Source organism: Rhinatrema bivittatum, chromosome 4 (assembly GCF_901001135.1).
Source record: "Rhinatrema bivittatum chromosome 4, aRhiBiv1.1, whole genome shotgun sequence".
NCBI classification, from domain to species: Eukaryota; Metazoa; Chordata; class Amphibia; order Gymnophiona; family Rhinatrematidae; genus Rhinatrema; species Rhinatrema bivittatum.
The window spans coordinates 53,991,704-54,016,404 of NC_042618.1; the positions used below are offsets into that span (position 1 = coordinate 53,991,704).

Below are 24,701 nucleotides of genomic sequence, written 5' to 3' on the forward strand. Positions count from 1 at the left end.
AAATACTGTTTCTAGAATCTAATACATTTTGCAAGTAGTCTTGATGCTAAAACAACACAGACAACCCTAAAAGCAGATTTTGTTTTTGTATTCTGTAAATTATTTATAAATCTTACTAAATGTAACCTAACATAAGAGTTAATTTGGAATAGTGGAATCAAGGGAGGTTCAACAGCTTCAAATTGGTGCCAGTTTTCCGTGATAAACTCCCATTCTACACTTTACCATTTTTTATTTATTTTTATTCTACTATTCAGCGCTTCAAAGCAAATTACATTCAGGTACTACAGGTATTTCCATATCCCCGGTGGGCTTGCAATCTAAGGGGTGGATTTTAAAAGCCCTACACGTGCCGGACCTAAAGCCCCGGAACGCGTGTAAGTCCCGGGGCTTGCAAAAAAGGGGTGGTCTGCAGGTGTGGGCGTGGTGTGGCAGTCTGGGGGTGGGACATGGGCAGGGCCAGAGGCCTCCGACACAGCGGCCATTGCTGCTGTGTCAGAGGATCGCGTGCCAGCAGGCTGCCGGCAAGCGCAACTTGCACCTGCCCGGAGGCAAGCGTAAAAGGTAAGAGAAGGGTCAGGGGGGGTTAGAGTAGGGCTGGGGAAGGGAAAGGTTAGGGGAAGGGGTGGGAAGGTCAGGCTAGGGGGAGGGAATGGGGGAAAGCAGCGCGGCTCAGCATGCACCCCCTTGTGCGCACCGAGCCCTGATTTTATAACTTGCACGCATCTGTGTGCACAAGTTTTAAAATCGGATGTACATGTATGCGCATGCGCGCACCCTTTTAAAATCTACCCCAAAGAGCCTGATTTACTAAGACTTTTCTCCCATTCTGTGTCTATGGAAAAAATGTTTAGTTATTGAGGCTCCAAGTTTGTTCCTGAGGCAATGGAGGATGAAGTAATTTGTCCAAGATCACAAGGAGCATCAGTGAGATTTGAACGCTGGCTTCCGTGGTTCGTAGCCTGCTGCAGTAGGCTCCTCCTCCACTCCAGCTTCATGTGATAGTTAATATGACTATCAGAGCATGCTTGACCCTTAAAAATCAAATTTTAAAATAGTCTATGCTATAATAGATCATTCAGGTCAATACTTTATTATAAGGATTTGTGACCAAATAATAATCTTCTAGAAATAAATTTAAAATAATGTTCTTGAGCTGTAAAAAGAAAAAGAAAATTAAATCTTCACACATTTATGCCTAAACCATATTTATATTGAAGGAGCATTTGACAGTATAACGATAGAAACTAAGGGAGTCCCGCTCAGATGACGCTGCCGGCTGGGTATTTAAACCTGGCTCGCACTCATAGCTGGTGCCTCTTCAACAGGTCTTCCTTCTTAGCTTGCAGTGTGTGTTGCTCTTTATGTCTCCAGCTCTTCGTCTTCCTTCCTTGTTGCTTGCCCAGTTCTCTTTGTTCCTGTCCTGTTCCCTACCTGTCTGTCGCAGTCCGTTCTTGACTGTTCTGGTCCTCTCCTTCCCTGACTTGTCCTTTGTCACCCAGTTCTGGCCTTGGATTCCAACTTCGCCTGATCTCCACTTGATCTGATCTCTGCCTGGTTCCGATGCTGCCTGATCTCCGCCTGGTTCCATCACTCCTCGACTTCTGCCTGCTCTGACCTTGGCCTTCTCCCAGACTTGGCTTGACCACCTTTGTGGGATCCTCGCCTAAGTCCTGCCAGCCTTTGGAACCTAAGGGCTCAACCTGCAGGGAACGGGGTCGGTACAGTTGAAGTTCTGACTTCATCCCAGCTTGAGCATGTCCACCTGCTGTCGACTTGAGCCTAGGGGGTTTGCCTACTAGGCTGCCTCATTCACACCACAGATAGATTTCAAATATTAAACACAAAAGTCAAGACAGCTATGTTTTACAAAATGTCATTTTTTCTTTAAATTTAAAAGGAGAATGCAATGATTTTATGTACGTACAATCTGTATTGCACATTTTCTCTAGGCATATTTCTGTCTGTAGACACTCTCCCAGGGTAGGAAAGTAATATTTAATTTTGACATGAATGAACTCCCATCCCCATTCAATGGAAGTAACCTCTGCATATTATTCTACTTACACCATACTTTGAAAGACAACACAGCTAGATGAGATGTTCAACATGTTCTTCCTCTGTTGCTGTATTTGTAATGACACTACACCATGATCAAAATAAAAATCTGTGTGTGCTGCTTTCTAGAAAATTCAGTGGTGTGTTAAAAAGTCCATTATAGACAGGCGTAAATCTCTGAGTTGGCCCAAATATCTTTTTTTTGCATTATAAGAGAAAATGTAAGGGTTTGAATATCTCTCCATGTATTGAACCATTTGCATGGCTCAGGAACTTTCAGGTTTGTGACCAGGGTGGGAAAACATACCAGTATGATTTTGTCTGGTAGGTATTAACCTTTCATTCAAAATCTCAAATTGTTGACATCATGTTTACAAGTGTAAAATGCATTTTGCTTCATGTATTAGTGAAAGTTGAAATTATGTTTTCTGCATTGAAACAGATTTTTCTACATCAGCGGAAATAATGCAAGTAATGTACCTGAATGATTTTCTCTAACTAGCTCAGCATTTTAAATTGTTACAGACGCCCCAAACTAAGGGAATCATGCTAAAGCTATAATCGGCAATTTCCTATTTATTTTGACACATCTGTGAAACCAAATTCTGATACTATTTCAGTAGTTACTCTATCAGGGAGATGGCTGGTATGCATTGCAATGCAATGCACTCATTTTGCTATATAAACTGATCTAGCATTGCAGATCTATGCTTCTCTTCTACCTGTACATACTGCTAAAAACAGTCTCTGGCAAAGCCAATGTTTCCTGGCATGTATGCATAGCTGAAAAGAAGGTTTAACTTGGACTCTATTAAATGGTTCACCACCATATCATCTTCAATGTGAATTCTGTTAGCATCGCTGCTGTGCTCTGCTTCTCCTCTTTGTTTCCTTATCTTGACCATTTTGAAATGTCATCACCCCAGACTTAGATGCTTTCCCCGCTCGCTCTCTTTTGTCGTCTGTTATTTCCTGCGGTACTAAATCAGTTAACTTGCCATGGGAGGCTGGATACACGATCGGCATATCTAATTTTCCTTTAGACCAGGTCTTTTGGCAAAGCGTTTCCTCCTCCCATCATCTCATCCATTCTTTCATTTCTGATTATGACCCTACCAGCTAATCTCTAGAATTATTCAGTAATGCCATTTTTTCTTTATGGTCTCTTTACTGTAAGTCCATGTTTCACTTCCAAGTCCCACCACTTAGATGTATACACTCGGAGGCCTGAAATCGAAGTTCCTCCAAGAATCTCCTTATGGCTTTTCCATTCCCAGTTCTTCACGTTTGACTTCTGTTAGATATTTTCCATCTTCTGTAATCCTGTTACCCAAATATTTCTATACTGAACCTGTTCCAATTTTGTTACATCAGCAAATACTTCTATAGCATCGGTATACTTTTTTTTTTTACTGGTTTTTCATAATTTTCATCATCTTGCTCTTCACGCTCATGCCATAGACCTTACATGTTACATTACCTATTTATTGTCTCATGTAGGTCTTGTTTCTTTGATGCCAGCAGTACTGTATCTTCTGCATACCAAGTGTTTGTCTTGATGTTTCTTGATGTTTCCATCAACGCTGACATAGCCAACACATTATGCCCCACAATAAAAAAGGAAATCAGACCATCTACTAAACAAAATACTCCTTGGTACACCCCTGAACTAAAAACATCCAAACGAACACTGAGACAAACTGAAAAACAATGGAGACGAACACCTACACCAAACCTGAAAGACAAATACAGAACACTACTACACAAATATACAGCTGACCTCAACACAGCAAAACGCAATTTCTACACATCTAGAATTCATGAATACCAATTCAACCCGAGGACCCTCTTCTCATATGTCAAAGAACTCACCAACCCCATCCAGAATGACACAACGCCAAACTCCATCAACATCTCCAGTGACAAACTAGCTCAATTTTTCAAGGACAAAGTCGACAACATCATTGCCAAGATTCCACAATCCCACAACGACGCGACTAACATCCCTCCACCCATCCACATATGGACCCAATTCGCACCTGTTGCATCTACAGAAATTGAACCCATCATCAAAAAAACCAAACCAGCTTCCCACCCCGTAGACTCCATCCCCATCAAAACCCTAAAGCTCATCAAAGAGATTATTGCCAAACCTATAACCCAAATCATCAACCTATCTCTCGAGCAAGGAATCTTCCCAGACAATCTCAAAAATGCCATCATCAAACCAATCATCAAAAAACCACAACTCGACAAATCAGATCCTGCAAACTACAGACCAGTCTCCAACCTCCCATTCCTAGCAAAAATCATCGAGAAAACTGTCAACAATCAACTCACAGACCACCTTGATGCCCACAATTTTCTCCACCCAACACAGCACGGCTTCAGAAAATTCTACAGCACAGAAACGCTCCTCCTCTCTCTCACGGACACCATCCTCAGAGGTCGTGACAGTGGCAAAACATTCCTTCTGATCCTCCTCGATATATCAGCCGCCTTTGACAGCATCAACCACAGAACACTCCTCACCAGGCTTAAAGAAATTGGTCTGCAAGACACTACCCTCAATTGGTTCAAATCATACCTCACCAACAGATCCTTCATTGTCAAGACAAACTCATCTGAATCCTCCCAAGTGCCCCTCACCCATGGCGTCCCTCAAGGTTCTTCACTATCCTCAACCCTCTTCAATATCTACCTCCTCCCACTATGCAAATACCTCTCAGATGCCAATCTCACCTACTTTGTTTATGCAGACGACATTCAAATTCTTCTCCCCATAACCAAATCCATTGAACTCACCATGGAAAGATGGAACAAACTCAGTTCAAAGCTGTCACAACTGCTATCCCAACTATCACTATGCCTCAACCAAGCCAAAACAGAAATTATTCACATCCAGGACGACCGTCCCTCTTCTCCCCTCGAGAGCACCCCCTCAAATAACCCAGGAAGCTCAAACAACACGGGGATGCCAAACTTATCAAGAACCTCTCTCACGCCATCCACAAAAAACCTAGGAGTCACCATTGACAGCCAACTCAACTTTAAACGACACATCTCCAATACAATCAAAGATGGATTTTTCAAACTCCAAACACTTAAAAAACTCAAACCTCTCCTCCAACCGCATGATTTCCGAACAGTACTGCAATCAATTATTTTCTCAAAACTCGACTACTGCAACTCCCTCCTCCTTGGACTACCAGAAATCCACATCAAGCCCCTCCAAGTCCTACAAAACGCCGCCGCCAGAATCATCACCAACCACAGAAAATCCTCCCACATCACACCCACTCTCAAAGACCTCCACTGGCTGCCCATCACACAAAGAATCCAGTATAAAACCCTCACCCTTATACACAAAAAAATAAACAACAACAAAATGGTCTGGCTAAACAACACCATCCAACCATATATCACACAAAGATCTCTCAGATCCTCCAACTCAGGTCTCCTCTCCATCCCAAATCTCAAAAATGCTCACCTCAATACAACACGCAAACGAGCCATTACAATAGCTGGCCCTACCCTGTGGAACTCCCTCCCCACACATCTCAGAAACGAACCCTCACCTCAAGTCTTTAAAAAACTGCTCAAAACATGGCTGTTCTTGAAAGCCTTCCCTCCTGAACCCCAACAACCTAAAATACATGTTCTTGAAATCCTCCCCGCTTGACTACTACCCTGCACTAACACACAACCCCCCTTCCCCCCTTCTCCACCCCTCCCCCCACCTTTCCCTCCCTCCCCCCCTCCCTGTTCTCCCACTTCCCTGTCCTCATTCTACTCGTAACCAAGTCATTTTGTACATACTGTATATAGGCTATTTGCCATATCTCTATACCCACATTTAATTATATTCAGCTGTTGCAATGTTTCTTATATTAAATGTTTAATTAATTGTTATCTTGTTACAATGTAAAATAGGGCAGTTCTCGCCCTATTCAACCTGTTATCTGGAAACCGATGTGATATCTCGATCGAATGTCGGTATACAAAAGAAATAAATAAATAAAATGTTTCTGCCTTCCCAGTCTTCCAGAGCTTCCAAGATTACAAATTTAGGGCCTCATTCTCTAAAGTATTGCAGGCCTGCGATACTTTAGGTAATGAGGGGCGGGGGGGTCGACCCGGGGGGCGTGGCTATCGCTGCCGGTTTCGCACCAATAGCACCACCATAGGAGGTGTAGCTATTGGGAGCGAACTCGGATGCGAAAAGGCCCTTACCTTTTAGTCATCCTCGGCATCTTCGCGGAGTTGGCCTCGGTGACACCCCGACTCCTCCTCTTCCGGGACCGACTCCACCCCCATCCTGGTATCGCACGCGATAAGGGACATTTCGCATACAAAACGTCCCTTATTACGTGCAAGCCACTTGGAAAATGACCCCCTTAGTGCCTAGATTGTATAAGACCCTTATGGGGTTTTAATTCAATTATGTTCCATTTTAATTTTATCTTATTATGAGTTTTTGGGACAAAATATTAATGGCTTGTCCAACTTTTATGTAAACCAACGTGAAGTGTATACAATATGTTCGGTATATAAAAATGCCTGAATAAATAAATAAAACGGGTCAGACTATACATGTTTGTCTTTCTCCTCTTTTTTTTTTTTTTTTAATGCTGATGTTCTGACTGCTGTAGTTGTTTTATTCCAATACAGATTCATGCTTAATCTGATTTCGTATTTAATTATACCAGCTTTCCACATTATTTCTACTAGTTTGAGATAATTTACCCTATTGAATGCCTTGAAACAATAAATAAAGGAAAGATATAGATATTTCTTCTTTGAACTCATTCTGACACTTATCATTCATAGTATAATAAAAAGAGTTGGTCCATTCATATTATACTACTCCTAGTCCTGTTATTGATATACCCCTGCCTGTTAGGCATAAATATCCACCTAAGTCTTTAAACTTGAAAAAGAAAATAATAAAGCACTTGTTGATATGTTTTATTTTAAAATCTGCAAGTTAAATATATTTTCATTGGCATTTAACAAAAGGCATGCATTCCAAAGACCAAATGTGATATAGTCCCTGTCCCCCACCCCCATAAATACAAAAGACCCCTGGCACATACCTGTGATAACTTAGCTGCAATCAGCAGTGCTATCTAAAAGTGTTCCAGTGACAGAAGAAATAATGAGCAGAGAAACATCAAAAGTGCCCTAGTCCTGCATTAATACCATAAAATAAAATAGAACCAATTGCCTGAGGGAATTTATTTTGTATTCTGAGCTCTTTGGGGTTTCATCACCATTTGATCTTTATTTAAAGTGTCTATCATCATGCCATAAAAAAAATGTCTTGGTTGAGATGAAACAGAATTAGTAAACTTTTACAAAAAAAATGCATAGCTCTATTGCAAGGCTACATTCAGGTCCAGGCAAACTGTAGTCTCCATGGTCTACCTATGTTTTTAGGCCACTGCCAATGAATATGCATGAGGTAGATTTGCATATACATAGCTTCAACCATATGCAAATGTACCTACTGCATATTCATTAGGGAAATCCTGAAAGCCTGACCCATTTGCTGCTCGTAAGGCAAGGAAGTGAATACCACTGTCCGAGGCAATCGCTGACTCCATGCAGCTTAACTTTTCACCCAACAAAAAGAGGCATCTAAAAAGATTTCTGCTTGTAAAAATATGATAGTAAAAGGCACTTACTAAAACTCTAAATCCACTTGTGTCTGCTGCATTGACTGTACAATTCAACTAGCAGCACTATCTTAAAAAGTAAGAGGCTGTGTTTGAAATGTCTTCACATCACTACCTTTTCAAGTTATTTCTATTAAACTGTAATGGTCAGATTTAGATTTTGGGCAAAAGGCCTACAAGCAAGTTTGTTTGCACAGTTCTGAAATAGCACAATTTTTGCCAGGGGATTTCCTGCTTCAGGAAGGGGAAAGGTAAACACCATGGTCTGAATTTCTGGTGCAGCAGGGCTGAAGCTTTGGCTGAACAAGAGGTTAGGGGGAGGCAATGTCTTCAGAAAAGTACAGTTTTCTGTGGACGTGGGTGCCCTTAGGCATGTGTTAATTTTTCCTAATTAGAAGTCTAGCCTTGTCAGTATTAGCTGAGGAAGTAAGTGCATCTCAAGTACAGTCCAATCCTTGGGTAAAATCCAGTAGCTCCAAGTTTGCAAGCCAGGTTTAAAGTGGTTTCAGAGCCTGATTCACTACGGCTATTTTCCTACTGTATGCCTATGGGAAAAACAAAGCTTAGAAAATCAGGTTCCTTAATCAGCAAAACTCCGTATTCTTCAACCATCACAGAAAGCATTCAAAATGAGTAGGAAGCTGGGTTTGCTAGGAATTAAACGGCGATTGTATTACAGTTGATGACTGAGAGGCAGGTTCTAAGAAATTCCCTGATTGTATTTCTGTTCTGCTGTGTTTTATCTTTTTGCTCCCTGTGTTGCAGAGAGTGAGCGGCTCTTCAGGCTCTGGAAGCATTGCAAACAGTTCCCAAACTTTCCGAGGTCCTGCCTATATTTAGAAGGCCACAAAAATCATTGCATTTGCAGTCTTGGGCTTCACATTTACTTACTAAAGTTACCTCCCCCCTGCGAAGTAAATAGCCCATAAGTGAGCCTGCTGTCAGAGTAAAGGTGATGGAGCTTTTACTGGCCTGAGTGATCTGAGCAGCCCTACAGAACAGACCTTTTCTCCCCCCTTCCTGATTAAGCCTGTCATTTTTTTTCATTAACCCATTCTTCTCCCACACACATTGTTCTTTTCCTGGTCTTTGAAATGACATTTCCTGAGTCATATGCAGAATTTCTGCCTGAAACACTATTTTTGTCAAAGATACATGAAGATCTGGACAACATCAAAGGATGAATACAGGAACAATGAGAAAATAAACGTGCTGTTAAAAGTCTAGGACAATGAGCTACCTTTTCAGACAAAGACCCATTCCAGAATATCCATTCTGGTAATCTGGAACTCTCGTCACCCAGCCCTCAAAGCTGATCGCAAGCCACTCCATGCAGTGCAGGATTCTGTTCTTGCACTGTTTCAATAGTACAAGATCAAATTTATCTTGTGTTTATTTTAGTGCAAAAAAGTCTGTTTCTCCAGTTTTCCCTCCAAAATATGGACTTTTTCAGAAACTGAGAGGTGTTTTTTTTTTCTGACCCAACAGCTTCCTCCTCCTCCTTTGGGTTTCCAGCTCAATTGGATCCAGAGGCAGGGTCTGGCACCATGAGCCATCATTTGCAACTCCCTGAGGATTTTTCCCCCCTCTTTATATCCCTTCCCAATTTACTTTAGTCGAGTCATGGCAGGAAAAGTTGTTAGGGGGCCCATGCAGCAGGGCTCCTTTTGGAACCCTGCGATCATGGGCCCTAAATCTGGCCACTAGGTGTCGCAGTTGTATAATGACTATGAATCCCTGGCCCCTGAGAACTGTAAACACTGCCTCTGCAGCACCCCCAACCCCGGCCGACTCTGGGAGCAGAAGACCTTTAACCAGTCATCAAACCCAGGTCCTGCTACTGAGCCAGCAAGATGCTCCAACATCATGAGGTATTTAAACATTTTTCTGTGTAATCTCAGGCTGATGACACTCTCTCTTCATTTTTTTTTTCTGATCATAACAGATTTGCAATCCAGCTGATCTTTACTTTTTATTTTGATAAAAGCAGAACTATAGTATAAGTTTATGCATTTCTGCTGGGCAGATCTTACTGTTTGTACAGTGAAGGTTGAGATGTGGACCTTGGGCAAAACTTGTTTATTACTTATTTTTATGATTCTCTGAAATGCACTTTGGTGTTTGAGTGGAAAGGGTTTTTTTTTTTTTAAGCTAGCATCCGAAAACCATCAACTGCCTGAACATTCCCAGCTATAGAATCTTACCCATTTTCATTTCTTGTCATTAAGAAAAAGTATTTTGAGAGAGGAAATAAGCCACAGACAGTAGAGTAACATGGCACACAGGATCCGTGAGAGCAAAATAATTAGCCATACTTGCATGCAATAAAAAAAAAACAACAACCCAAAACTAACTACAGAATACCTGAAATAGTGTAGCAGAGTTTTTTTTTTTATATATGAAAGGTTTCCATAATAAATGTGTGCTTTCGACCACATCTAAGGTAAGGCACTAAAATCTTGACTCAAGTATTCAGTGTTGTTAGTTCTTTCTCCTAATTTCTGGTTGGAAATGTTAAGCAGACTCCTAGGATAATCCAGCTTCCAACGTAACGATAACTTGGCGCAATTCTTGTACGGGTGGAAAAGTCCATATTTATAAGTTAAAGAAGAAAATGGCGAACTGCAAAGTTTTGAACTGGAGCTTTCACAGGCTGAAGGTAGGCCCCCTGCTAACTGAGGCCCCCAGCCTGGTCATATTCTCCGTTTTTGTGGCTTGTGGGTGCCTGCACTCGCACACATCCCTTCCCCTTCGCCCAGGCTGGTGGTTAAGGTTCTCTGTCGCCATCCTTTGCTTTGCCTCCAGGCACAGCCTCATATGATGGCACAGCAGCTGTGATGCCGACCACAGCCCCTCTTTTTTTTCTTGGGGTGGAAAATAGTAAGGATCGCCTCATCAAACACGGCTTTCAGCCCTTTCTGTGTCAGGGCGGAACATTCCAGGTAACACTGGGCTCCAATCTTAAATGAGAGAGAGAGAGAGAGAGAAGGTGAATAACACCCCAAATCCCCTGGTATGGAAAGCAGAGTACAGTAGATATACATTAATACAAATACGATAATCAGTTTGATAGAGTCTTTCGTAATAAAAGCTGACATTCCACCACGCTTGCCCGTGCTGCGAGATAGAAAATACTTCTTTTAAGCCTTTTAAATTAGATGGAGTGGAGACTCCAGCCACAGAAGAGAATTTACAGGAGACCTATTTGCGCAATCAGGTTAGCATGGCAGAGAGACAACGTGTGCCTCTCTCCATAGCTCCCCTTGGGTTTCCGAGACTGTTGAACCAAACCACCACACACAAAAATAAGATTTTTCTAAATTCTATCTTGGACTTTTAATCTTTGAAAAACTTCCAAGTGTTTTCCTAAAATTCCTTTTCTGTTTCACATTGAGGGGGGGGGGGGGGGATGCACATGTAGAATGTAAATGCACCAGCCCTGCTTTGCAAGGATCAAACAATGCTGAATCATGAAACTTTGCTAGGAAATCTCGCTTGAATACAATACGAGTGCCTGCCTAGCAACTCCATTTTATGTACGCTTCCTGTAGTAGCAGTCGTGCCTTCTAGCTGTCAAGAGCCACAAGCAAGGCAGCTTGTTCTGAATAGCTGTGCTGAATATTTATGAGTAATTTGTTTATAATTGCAACAGTTTTGGTTCCAAATTGGATACATTTGCATATGTTGCTTAGCAAACCTGGCCTATTCCATACGGCAATGAAAGAGGCGAGTGACATACTGCTGCTGTGCAAGTACTTCCTGACGTTGCTCTGCTGGCCAGAGCGCAGAGGTATTGCCAGGTACGTTCATGTAGGACGAACTGAATCCACACAGTCCCCGATGGGCATGAAACTGTCCAGCCTCCCTGGACTTTCTGCAGCTTGCCTCACATATGACTCATCTGTTCTTTCATTTCATTTTCTACCCAGGTATACTTCTTAACCAGATCTCCCCCAATCACCCGAGGACGTTAAATTTCACACACTTGAACATTATTTCCTGCTTGTGCATTTCAAAGTGACCCCCATTTCTTCATCCAAGTGCCAATTACATATATTCACATCAGTTGCTAACTGTGCAAGACAATATGACTCCCTTATTAAGTCATGGAGATTCTTATTATTTGTACTCTCTTATTTTGCCAAGAATTACTGCATTACGAATAAACAGGAATAGTGAATGACAGCAGAAAAAGACCGCAATAGCCCATCCAGTCTACCCAGCCAAGGTGTTTAGGGTTATAAATGCAGCTCCGTGCAGGTTATGCCGGCTGTTTAGAGTTGAACAGTTTTCCTATAATTTGGGCAATGCTTATATTTTTAGGGCTTGGAGATCCATGAATAATCCAAAACTTCCTCTTACTCACCTCTTCTAAAAATGAATTAACATTTAATTAGTCCACAAAGCAGCAGAAACAAGAACTTTCCTGTACATTTTCTGTACTCTCATAGCTCCTCACTCACTCAGGTTTCACCTACATGACACCTTACAAAGTTACATTTTCTGTTCATGTCTGCAGATATCAAGCAGGTAGACTCCAGTGTAAATCCCTTCCCAGAGATTGCTTTCGGAGGCTAAATTTTAATGAATTTATCTTGGATTTTTAATCTTTGAAATACTTCCAAGTATTTTCCTTTTAGTCATATTAAAAGGAGGCGTTGGTGATGTACTGCAAGCAGTCTCTAAAACTAGCAGGCTGACATGTCAGATTTTCTGGCTGCGATCACGCACTGCACAAGATCAGTCAGGGAACACCAGACTGCAAGTTTTAAAAATGCTCGTGATGTATCACAATAGACAAAGGGGCAGATTTTCAAAAGGGTATGCGCGTAAGATACGTGCCTACCCCCCCCCCCCCCCCGAAAACCTGCCCCAAGCTCTCCCTGCGAGCACCGAGCCTATGTTGCATAGGCTGCCGGTGCGTGCAAAGCCCCGGGATGCGTGTCGGGGCTGTGTCACGGCAGCACATCATCTGGAGCGCGTCGGGGGCATGGCCACGGCCTCCGGACCAGCCCCCGGACCGGACCATGGCGTGCCTTGGGCAGGCGTAACTTTCGCGATAAAGGTAAGGGGGGGAAATAGGGCCGGGAGGGCAGGTTAGTTAGGGGAAGGGAGGGGAAGGTGCGGGGGGTGGGGGGTGGAAGGGAACGGAGGCAGGCTGCGCGGCTCGGAGCGCACAGGCTGCCGATTTTGCGCAGCCTTGCACGCGCCGACCCCAGATTTTAAAAGATATGCGCGGCTACACGCGTATCTATTAAAATCCGGCGTACTTTTGTTTGCGCCTGGTGCATGAACAAAAGTACGCGCGGGCGTACTTTTATAAAATCTACCCCAAAGTAAATAACAACAACATTTTAATTTAGTTTTTGTGTTGCTACAGATAGGTAATAATACAAAACATAAAATATTGTTGGTGTTTTCCATGTTATTATAAACAATTGCACGTACCTTTGAAGTTTCTTATGGATTGAATTTGTAGATAAAGACAAATCTGTACTGGAACCTCAATTCCTGGAGTAGCTTGTAAGCTCACCAATGGAATATAATAAGTGGGGGCTATAGTCTGCATCACCTCAGATACAGAGTAATCCAGCCACAGAGAGGTCTGGTCAGCTTTGAACAGTAAATGTTTCACCCACTACGACATCGGATTGACCACTGAATATTAAGAACCCTTCGTCTGGACAGGCGTAATACCACAAAACAATCCAATTACATTTGGAACCAGAAAAAAAGTCCATACATGCAATGAGGCTTAAATCTGGACGGGTTCAGCCTTTCCCTCATGACACAGAAATGATCTGGTCCCCTTACGTTTGCCAGATACCCTCACTTTCGACTTGTGCCATCAGCGCTCGCGTGTGGACAATTGCCTGGTGGTAGAGCCCACTACTGTGCAGATAATTGGTTAAATAAAGCAGCAATGATATTAAAAAATTGTATAATGATAGCAGTAAATATACTATGATCATAGCAACACCAGTGCTTCTGCCATAAAACACAGTGATGTCAATGGAATCTATAATGGGAGAACAAGTTTTAAAGCCATAGGTGTGGGTAAATAGAGTTAGTGCCTGTCAAGAGACTGCCTCCTCATGACGTGCATTTTAAGCTGTATTTAAGGGAGGTGTTTTGGGTGGATCTGTAGAACAACAGGCGCATGTTTTATTTTCAAGTCTTGAAAAATCCACCCCCATATACAGACACACACGAAAAGGCAGGTGCAGGTGGGAAGTTTCAGAAGGGAAGTATTTTCCTTTTGAAACTGGAAACCCTCAACTATGTCTGCAGATGAAGACCGTAAAGCCCATCCAGTCTTCCCATTTCCATCTCTCATACTTTCTGCAAACCCCATTCTATCCTTGGCATTTCCAACCTTGTCCCCACTCCCACGGGGGCCCTGTGTTTGTCACATGCTCTCCCGAAATCTTGCCTCCACCACCTCCAATGGGAGATTGTTCCGCAGATCCACAACTCTTTCTGGGAAGAAATATTTCATCAGATTCCTGGAGTCCTCGGTCTTCCCCCTTTCATCTTCATCCCAAGACCCCTTGTTCTCGAGCTTCCTGTCCTTTGAAACAGGCCTGCCAGCCATGCATCTTTTCTTTAAAGGTATTAGAACATTTCTATTGTTTCTCCCATCTGCTTGGGATGTGCTTACAAGGGGCCCGATGCAATAAGTTAGCGTAGAAAGAGGGCGCTGAACAGTCAGCGCCCGCTTTCTTAATGAGCCCCAGGCACGCACCATGCAATATTTAAATTAGGGGGTCGCGTTAGTAAGGAGGAGCTAGGGTCGCTCGTGCGACCCTAGCGCATCCTTGCTAATGAGAACCCAATCGGTTTTCGTGACTCAGCCGTCCGCCGGTAAGGAAAACTGACGCCGAGGGTTCAGGAAGCGAACGCTTGTCAGTCGAGCGTCCATTTCCTGAACCCGACTGTCTATCACACTTATCACACCGATATAAGTGGGGGCTACACAACGATATTAAGTAGGAGGCAGTACAGAAAAGCAGTTTTTTCTGCTTTCCTTTACTTCTTTTCAATGCGCTCAGCTATTAACGCCTGCTCCAGGCAGGCATTAATAGATGACAGTTAAATGTGCGTCAGAGACGCACATTTTTTTTTTTTTCGCATTGGGAGTGAATGCCTAATAGCCTCATCCACATGCATTTGTATTTGATGAGCGCTATCTCATTCACTCCGCGTCGGACGCACGTTGAATAGGCGCTAATCCCCCTATTGCATTAGATGGTGATTAGCGCCTATTCAACCCGCGTCCGACTGCTGAGCGCACTGTATTGCATCGACCCCCTGGGAAATGGCTTCATTTCTTTTTGTTTTCAAAATGAAGCAAAAGAAAACAAACAAAATTTGATTTGGGTTTTCTTTCATTTTGTTTTGAATGCTGCAAGGGACTTGCTGCTACCTAGCCCACTAGATCCCACAAATTTCTTACCCTGTTTGTGGTCTTCACAGGGCAGGAGCAATTGCCAGATACTCCTGCTCCATCAGTGCTGCACAACAAAATGGCGCCTGCTGATCCGAGGTTGGCACCATGTTTGTTGAACAGCACTGGTGGGGTAGGAGTGACTGGGGATTGCTCCTTACCTTGATGACTATGGATGATGCAAGAGGCTTTAAGGATGGTGAGGGCCTATGGGCAATTTTTTTAGTTGTTTTTTTTGCAGTGGTGGAAAGGGGGGTCAGGCTTGGGCGGGCCTAACATTTTTTTTTTTTTTAATTTTTGTTTGAAGAAGTCAAAATGAAATGAAAGATGTAACAAACGAAATGGAAAATAAAAATGAAAAATAAAACAAAAACAATTTCCGTGCACACTTCTATCTCCCTCCTTTCCCATGTGTTTTATGGTGAATTCTGTTGATCACTAGGGGGTGTGCTTTCATTTCAAAAAGGAAAGAAGAAATACAACAAAATGGTTTTGTTTCTGAAAGAAAATGAAACAGAAAATGCAGAAATGTCATTTTTTTTGATTTTAGAAATAGTAGGCACTAAATTGTATTAGTGTATTTGTGATAGGTTTCCCTTGTGATCTGAATATTGAACAGTGTTTTTTATTCCTCCCTATGGTATCTGGGTATATATTGTCTAGGAGCGTGCTCAGAACTTCAGAGGGGTAGGCAAGGCTGAAGGAGCCACTGGAAAGCAGCTGGAGATCCCTCCTAGGATTTCAGAGCAAAGGCCTTAGTATTCTGACGTCCCCCCCTAGGATTTCAAAGAGTCTTTGGAGAGCTTTGGATCCTCTCAGGATCTGTAGGGTCTCAGAAGAGAGAGTGCCGAGTCCTTTTTTTTGGGTGGTCTCTGCTCATCAAGTTTTGCAATTGAACATTGAAAGATTTGAGATTAAAGAACGTTTTTGGACTTTGACTTGAGCAGTTTGACGGGAAGGGCGTACCCCCGGTATTCCTGAGGACTTGGGACAAGAGTGAGGATCTGAAGCAAGAGTCTGATTTCTGAGTGAACTGAAGAAGCGGGGGTAAGGAGCTTTGATATTTTTGATTCAAGGACTCAGAGGGCTACACCATTAGACGGTGATAAAGTTGTTTCCAGTTTGAAGAAAAGTTAAAACTTGGACCACTTGCAGTTGGATGTATTTGTCTGTGGGGACAGTTGCCCTGCAGGTTGTGTGCTGGGGGATTTGCTTCTCTAGGCTGATTGACTTCATGCTGGAACCCCATTCCAGTTTTCCCACATTGCAAGGGGAGCAGTTTTTCTCCATGGATAATGGTGCAAGAGAAGTGAGAAGGGAGGAAACACCGAAGATGGACAAATTAACAATCATCTTCATAGCTATTATATTTTTGATGCGGTTCTATATTTTTGGCATTGTGGCTTGGATTATTTTAAGTTGCAATAAAAGCTATTTCATTTGAACACCATTCTTGATTTTCCTTCCTCTCTTGCTGTTAGTGCCTTTATTACTCCTTCTCTGAACTATTTGGCACCTGTTGGGGGCATCCTTTACCTTCAGTGTGAGAATTGAGAGTAAAGAGTGGATAGACACGCCAGGGGTCCCAGAAGATTATTCATCCTCCCCATCTGGTCTGAACCCAGATCCGTACCAACCCAAACTGAAGGATAAAACACCCAACTTGGGGACCAGTTACAGTTTATTGAACTATTTGCAAATAGTGTGCATTGTTTGAAACTTGTCCCCTAAATGATGTAGATCAGAAAGTGCTTTTGATGGAAGAAGTTCATCATGGGTCAGCCAGGGGTGCTGGACTACCCCCTATAAATCTTTTCAGCTACTTCAGATAGACAGATAAAATATGTAAAGGCAGAAGGTGAGTTAGTTCAGCTCTGGGGTGCTTAAGCTTTGGGAAAAGGTCAGAGAACAATACCTCTTTTGCCAGTTTCATTCCTTGTTCATAAGGGATGGGTTTCTCTTTCATGTGCAGAAGACGAGCCAAGGTTTTTGGATCATCACGGAGATCAATCTAGTAATAAAATGTATAGAAAATAACATTTTTTTACATCAGAATTAAACCAGGGTGAAACACTAAAGCTTAGCTTGCCCAATAAAGAGCCTGCTATTCATGAAGGCCTTAGTGGTTCTGAAAGGCATTTATGCATGTAAAATATGGTTTATCCATATCCACGGGTTTGTTGTCACCTTCTAAGAATTCTAATAGATGTTTTAAGTACATAAATCGCTGTCCTGCATGTATGCTAACCCCAACACAAGTTACGTCCTTGCGTGCATACCAGGGCACTGACCGGGGAACTTTCGAGGCAAACTTGTATGCAGATCGCTTTGGAAGTTTGGGGTAAGGTCTGTGCCTAAAAGATAGGCACAGACTTTACCCCAGCACACACAGTTATAAAATCACCCTCTGCATGCACACTAAATTAGTCCCAAAATTTATTGGCATTTATTTATTTATTATTCAAACTTGATTTCCCACTATGGATCCAAAAATGCCAAATTGTGTTACAATAAAACATCATGTATTAAAAATACAAAAGATTATTTCCTCAATTAAACCAAATAAAAACCCCTCCCTGCCCCACCATTAGGATTAGCATGTAGATGCATATACTGGTAAATGAAAAAATAGGCAGAGGCCAATGAGGTTTTAGTGGATTCAAGCTAAATAGCTTCATATGCTCTCCTTCACATGCTATTTAGAATATCACATCCTAAGACCTAAAATTTAATACCTGCTTTAGACCAGGCAATAATTTTTTAGCATGCACGTTATTCAAGGGCTTAGCTACCAGCAAGCATTTTGCCCTAGATAGAGCAGAAGTACAAGAATGGCTTTATAAAAGTTTCCTCACAGACTTTTGAACTATTACATATAGTCCCACACTGTCTTTATAGCTTTCTACACAAATCCAGGTAGGAGGACAAGCCTCTGGGGCCTTAGGTGCATGGGTGGGAATCTTCTCCACACAGTCTCTCAATCAGTCTCAGAAGTTGGTATACTCACTCCTTATCATCTTGGAATAGAGGCAAGCAGGACACTTGGGCTTGTGTTCAAATAATACATTTACTGTAACTTAAAAAATAAGATCCAAGCCAAAATAGCAAAAGAATTCAAAGAAGAATGAAAACTCCAAGTGCCACAAACTTTTTCCATCTTTAGCATGTGAGTCATTGTCCCTTCAAAGTAGATAGGGACTGGGAGATGGTAGTGGAAAAAAAAAAGTCCCTCCTAGCCATGGTAAATCAAAATCTTTTCAAAAACCAGTTCGCACCCTTGAGCAACCACAGTTCCCATTGTTCACTAGACACAGGGCAAATGTAGCTCCCTTCTCAATCCCCTCAGGCAAGGGTATTTGCCCTACTGAGTTGGGAACAGGTCAAGAAAATAACCAACTCTCTTAAAATTCAAAAATCCTCTCTTCTTCTGCTCTCCAACTGGACAACCCCTCTTCTAGGTCTGTCAAGGCAACTAGACAGTTGGACAAGGTCCTTTCCCCTCTCTAGTATAGGCTGTGGAGCCTGAATTTGGGGAACCACCCAAATCGCTCCTTTCCTTCCCAGAAAGCAAATTAAATCCAACCACACTGTGAGCATGCTAACCCAATTTATAAAGGAGAGCTTGACAAATCCCAGCCCATGGGTGGTAAAAATCTTAGGGATGTTCTTAGAAATGCAAAACCCACTCCCTATAGTGGGTCAAGGGCAGAACTATTGGTAAGGGAGTGAAACAACCCTTATAATTTACAACACAAAAATATATTTTCAAAACAAAGGTTAACACATGACAAGACAGTTGTAAACACCACAGTACATAAGGCACAAGGGTTTTGCTGTTTCTAATACGGGGTGATTCCATAAATCATGGCCCTGATGTATACGGTGGCCCGAGATGAGGCTAGTTATCTACGGAGGTTAGTAAGGGGACATGTACCAAGTCATAACTTATGATCTGCACATGGTGCTTTCTTTGTTGTGCCAGTGGTGAAAGAGATCAAAAGGGCAGCTTTTCGAAAATGAATGTTTTCAGTGTTCGGTCCAACATTATGGAACTCAGCACCATTAGATATTAGGTTGGAAACTAATTATTTGTCATTTAGAAAGAAAGTAAAGTCACAGCTTTACCCAAGAAAATAACAAGGTGGGTAGTCTTTTTAGGTTGTATAATGTTCTATTGAATTTTACTGTATTGATTTTATATTTGTTTTATTATTTTATGTTTGTGTTATGATGTTGTGAACTACTCTGACCAGTATTTTTCTGCATGTGTAGTATAAAAAAGCTTGGAAATAAAAATAAATAAGTTACTATAGAATGACATGATTGTGATGGTCATTGCTGTTCTTAATATGAGTCACCAGTCCAAAGACCATTGCAGGAAATCTGAATATTGATCCAATGCCCAGAATGATGTCCTAAGGGCTTCCCTGAAGTCAACCAATCTTTTGGTTTGATTGTGGATCTCTTTTCTGAGAGCTCTGAGACTCTTTCAGACTACATCATTCTGCTGTTACAATCTCAGAAACAGCTTCTACTGTACCCACCTGCCTCCGTTAATTTGAGATTGACCACACAGGGCATCACTAAGTAAAGACCAATCCTAGCCCCAAAACTAAAGGATGCTTCTAAAAGAGGATGTCCAAATGTCAATGCCACCCAGAGTCAGAGAAGGCAGATTTCTCTCCCTGGTGTCAATGGGAGGATGGCCATGGCATCAACTGATGATCAGACCTATTACTTTTAGACTTTCTTAACTGGTTGTTGGGTGAGGCTGTGGATCATAGAAACATAGAAACATAGAAATGACGGCAGAAGAAGACCAAATAGCCCATCAAGTCTGCCCAGCAAGCTACGCACTTTATCCATTTTTTTTCCCTTTTTCTCTCTCCCACCTGTTACTATTGGCTTCCAGTACCCTCGAGCCCTAATTCCCCTCCACCCAATTTAGAGAGCAGCTTTGAATCTGCATCCAAGTGACATCCAGCTCAATTGGGGGTAGCAACCGCTGCAACAAGCAGGCCACCCCCTTGCCCCATACTCTTACCCACCCTTGTTTTTATTTTTTTGTTTTTTTTGGAAATAGCAGCCCTCCATCCTTCCGCTCCGTGAAGGTGGAACACCAACTACTGGCCACTGGCATCCCGCTCCGTGAATGCCTCTGTGGCTACTGCCGCTCCGTGCAGTGTTTGAATGCCGCTGTGGCTACTGCCGCTCCGTGCAGTGTTTGAATGTCTGTATGTGTGGAACAGCCTACAGGATTATACCATAACCTGCCTGCTCCAATTCCTCTGTCCTTTCCTTCTCTGCATCCTATACCTTTTTGATGACATCAGAGGTTCTCTCTCATCTGGAAAGTCTCTGATCTTCTTTCACCTCTTCTCCGGGGTTTCAGATACTCTCCTACTTCTGTTCTCAGCACTGGCAACCAGCCTGATTCACTAGATCTACTTTTCTACAGGTTTGCAGCAAGGGATCAGATCTATATAACATGGAGGCCCTATCATTTTTGGATTAGCAGTAAGGATATGCATCAGAAAAGTGCTATTTGTTTATTTTTTCATGAGTTTTTTTGTTGCATTTTAGATTTTGTTTTGTTACTTATGTGTGTAAACTGCATTTTTATAGGCATAAGCATTTGTGTGCATGTGTAACCCGGGCACTTCTCGGGATACCAGTAAGCCCGGGGTTAGTGCAGTGTCAATTAGCTAGAGTAGGATGACTAATGGGAGGCAAGGTCAAGGTCACAAGGAGCATCAGTGAGATTTGAACTTTTGCTTCCCTAGATCGCAGCCTGCTGCTCTAACCAGAAATTGAATGCACATTCCACACATAAAGAGCATGCCATGTGCATGCTGCTGGAGCTATTTTTAAGCATTACATAAAACCAATTTAGTGCATCACACATTGTGACATTTTTTATTTGCATTTAACCAAATTTACACATATCGGGGTAGATTTTAAAAAGGAGGGCGTGTTGCGGTCTCTGCCGCTTCCCCTTCGCCAGCTCTGAACAGTGCCTACCTCCGCTGTTGGAAACGCCGCGTTCCGAGTGGCTGGGACTCCGGTGGCTCTGCCAGTTCCACGTGGCGGCCGCCATTGCTTGCCCGTCTCCCCGCTGCCTCGCGCGCACGCGCGCAAGGACGCCCACTTTGTGCGCACAGCTCCCGGAAGTCTGGCCCCGCCTGTGCTGATGACGCCACGCCCTAAGCTCGATATAACCGGCGTCCGGACTCCTTCTCCTTGCCTTGCAACGAGGTTCACTACTGCCTAGTAGTTCTGAGTTGCGCTTCGTCTGTTCCTCGTTCCTGACTTACTTTTGGACTGCCTCTTGACTTCGCTTCAGCCTGCCGCCTGCCTCTGACCTCGGCCCGTTCCTGACTTCGCTTCAGCCTGCAGCCTGCCTCTGACCTTGGTCCGTTCCTGACTTCGCTCCAGCCTGCAGCCTACCTCTGACCTTGGTCCGTTCCTGACTTCGCTTCAGCCTGCTTCAGTCCACAGCCTGCTACAGACTCCATTCCAGTCTACAGCCTGCTTCAGTCCACAGCCTGCTACAGACTCCATTCCAGTCTCCAGCCTGCTTCAGTCCACAGCCTGCTACAGATTCCGTTCCAGTCTATAGCCTGCTTCAGTCCACTGTCTGCTGCGGATTCCGTTCTACTCTTCAGCTTGCTCCAGTTCCATCATTCCACAGATCCTGCCTCTGTGTCCGGTTAGCTACAGTCCCGCTGCCGCCCGCTGTTCTGTCATCAGCTGGCCCTCGGCCTGTACAGCCGGTTCCCGGACTATCTTATTCTCTTGGACTTCCTTTCTATACTCCCAGCCTAGGCCCTACCTGCCACTGAACTCTGAGATTTCCCCAAGTCCCAAGGTTCCAGGACCCTACGGGCTCCTCCTGGGGGGTTCCTGGTTCCCGGGTGAACACCGCCAGCCTGTGGCTCCGCCTCCCGGCCTACCCTGTCATCCTAGGTGGGCCGGCCCAAGGGTCCACTACCTCGCCTGCAGTGTCCAACTGCAACAGGGCGTGGGCGTACATGTGCACACGCTACCCGGTGCGCACACATGTTCGCCTGATTTTATAACATGTGCATGCAGGCATGCGCATGTTATAAAATCTGGGATCGGCGCATGCAAGGGGGTGCACAATTGTGCACTTGTGTGTGCTAAGCCTGCTCCGAGCCGCACTGCCTTCCCCCATTCTCTACCCCCCCACCCCACCTTCCCTTCCCTTCCCCTCCCTCCCTCGCCCTTTGCCCCCACCTTTGATGACTTCTTTTTTTAATTGCAAAACTTACTTCAGCCCTGGGGCTGAAGTAAGTTGCGCACGCCGGCCGACTGCCAGCGCACGATCCCAAGCACAGCAGCAAATGACCACTGTGCCTGGAGCCTCTGGCCCCACCCTGGCCCTGGCCCCACCCCCTCCCTGCCCCTTTACACGCGTCCCGGGGCTTTTTACAATCTGGCCCATCATGCATAGAGAAATTATGTAAAGAATACAATCGACAAAGAATCAACAAAAACGGAAACACATTGTGACATTTTAGTTTTGCATGTTACAGTTTTAGCAAAGTATTTGTGCAAGACCCTTAAATGAGATATCATTCAAGTTTTATTTCAGTGTCTGCCAAAAAGAGTAGGGAATTCACTTCTCAGTTTCTGACAACATAAGGGCCCTAGATTTTGGAGGTCAACTTTGTAAATAGTGGGGGAGTATCACAGGAGGGACTGGCAGGGAGAAAGTCTGACTGGAGTAGAGCAATGGTTCTCCAATCTAATCTTCAAGATCTGGCTTCCATCCATATTAACCAAATTATGTAACTAATCTGCTTATTATAGCCAGCAACATAAATATAGCCTCAATAATATATATTGTGACTTTTTTGAATACTAGATCTTTTGCAGATCCTCAAAGAACAAATTTGTTAGCCATAACGAGATTGGAGGGAACAGGAAACTACTTACAATTTCAGTTATATAATAAAATAAAATGTGAAAGGTCCTATAATCCCTACACTAGGTCTATGTTCCTCCTAGCAGAGGACATATTGAGGATGTCAGCCTAATCTCTCATCTTTCTGTTAGAGAGTCAATATTAGGAAGGGGGCAAAATCTACCTCTTGTCCCAGTGCTCCATATGTTATAGCGAGGGAAGACAGCCAAACAGACTATCTCCTGTTCTGGTGTTTCTGATGTTTCACTATAAGTAACTGTTCCTGTTGTTTTCATTAGTGGGATGGAGAATATCCTCACCCTGGGGGAATAAACCTCTCACCTTGGGCCTGACTTCCTACGGAAGAAAGAAGATCCTGATATAAATTCATGGTGACCCAGGATCTCCAGAGGAGGCAGTAAAAAGATGTCTGACTGGAGGTGACCAGCCATGTGGAAGAAGGCAAGAACCACCCATTCAGTATGCTCTTCCCAGAGGTCCAGGAGTTCACTGGCATCCAGGAGGATAAAAGATACAGGAGAGATTCAAGCGCTGGAACAATCAGCTACAACGAGCCTTCTTGGGAATTAAAGAGCCACTAATTGCCACGGGAATCCTTAAACCCCAAATAAAAAAGTGGAGGGAATCCAGGAGGGCTCTGAAAGGATCAGCTCCTCTCTACGCATTTATGTGTGTGCACTGGGATTTTCAAAGCAAAGACTGTGGTTAGTGCAGTTAGTGTAGCTGGAGTTAAAAGAGGTTTGGATAAGTTCTTGTAGGAGAAGTCCATTAACTGCTATTAATCAAGTTGATTTAGGGAATGGCCTCTGCTATTACTGGCATCAGTAGCATGGGGTAGACTTAGTTTTTGGCTACTTGCCAGGTACTTGTAGCCTGGATTGGCTATTGTTGGAAATAGGATGCTGGGCTTGATGGACCCTTGGTCTGAACCAGTATGGCAGATTCTTATGATCCCCATGCCTCTATCCAATGTTCTTTTTGATATTTCACCAGCAATACACCTTGGGCCCTAGTGGAAAATCCCTCTCCCCCTCCTCCTTTTGGAGTATCCACACAGGGTTGAGAGAGTGAGTGAGGGATTCAGCCCTGGTATTGAGTGTGCCACCAACCTTAAGGAGTGCTTGGAATGGGCCCTGCAAAAACAATAATTAAGAATACTGGCATCCTATGAACACATTTCAGGGCTTCCTACCTGTGTTCCTATGAGTACATATGGCACATGCGGCATGCAGGTTTTCAGCTCAGTTACCCATTCTTCTTGGACATTGTGATAAGAAGCAGGGTTTACCACAGAAAAACAGATCAAAAATACATCCGTGTTGGGATACGAGAGAGGTCTGAGTTGATTGTAGTCTTCCTGTTATAAAACAAAAGAAGACACATACTAATACTATTGCCATGTGTAGGCACAATGGTTTTCTTTAAGCAGGATTTCTCTGAAAATAGCACAATATTGATACATTTTCAAAAATTTCATGTCATTGAATACAAGACAGTTTGCTGTAGGAAATGCAATTAAAAAATGTATGTTAAAGTAAAGGAGATTTCAAATTATATAGCAACATAGCAA

At 43.3% G+C, this 24,701-nt stretch overlaps 1 protein-coding gene across 1 annotated transcript in view; it reads right to left on the minus strand.

Annotated features, from left to right (window-relative positions):
- Positions 1-6,561: 6,561 nt before the first annotated feature.
- Positions 6,562-24,701, minus strand: part of RHOJ (ras homolog family member J) — a 186,725-nt gene continuing 168,585 nt past the window's right edge. Inside the window, exons 3-5 of the mRNA XM_029598138.1 lie at positions 24,324-24,488; positions 17,099-17,194; positions 6,562-10,696 (exon numbers count right to left, since the gene is read on the minus strand). Of these exons, the coding sequence (XP_029453998.1) occupies positions 10,550-10,696; positions 17,099-17,194; positions 24,324-24,488 (408 nt within the window). The 3' untranslated portion in view covers positions 6,562-10,549. The remainder of the gene's footprint in view (positions 10,697-17,098; positions 17,195-24,323; positions 24,489-24,701) is intronic.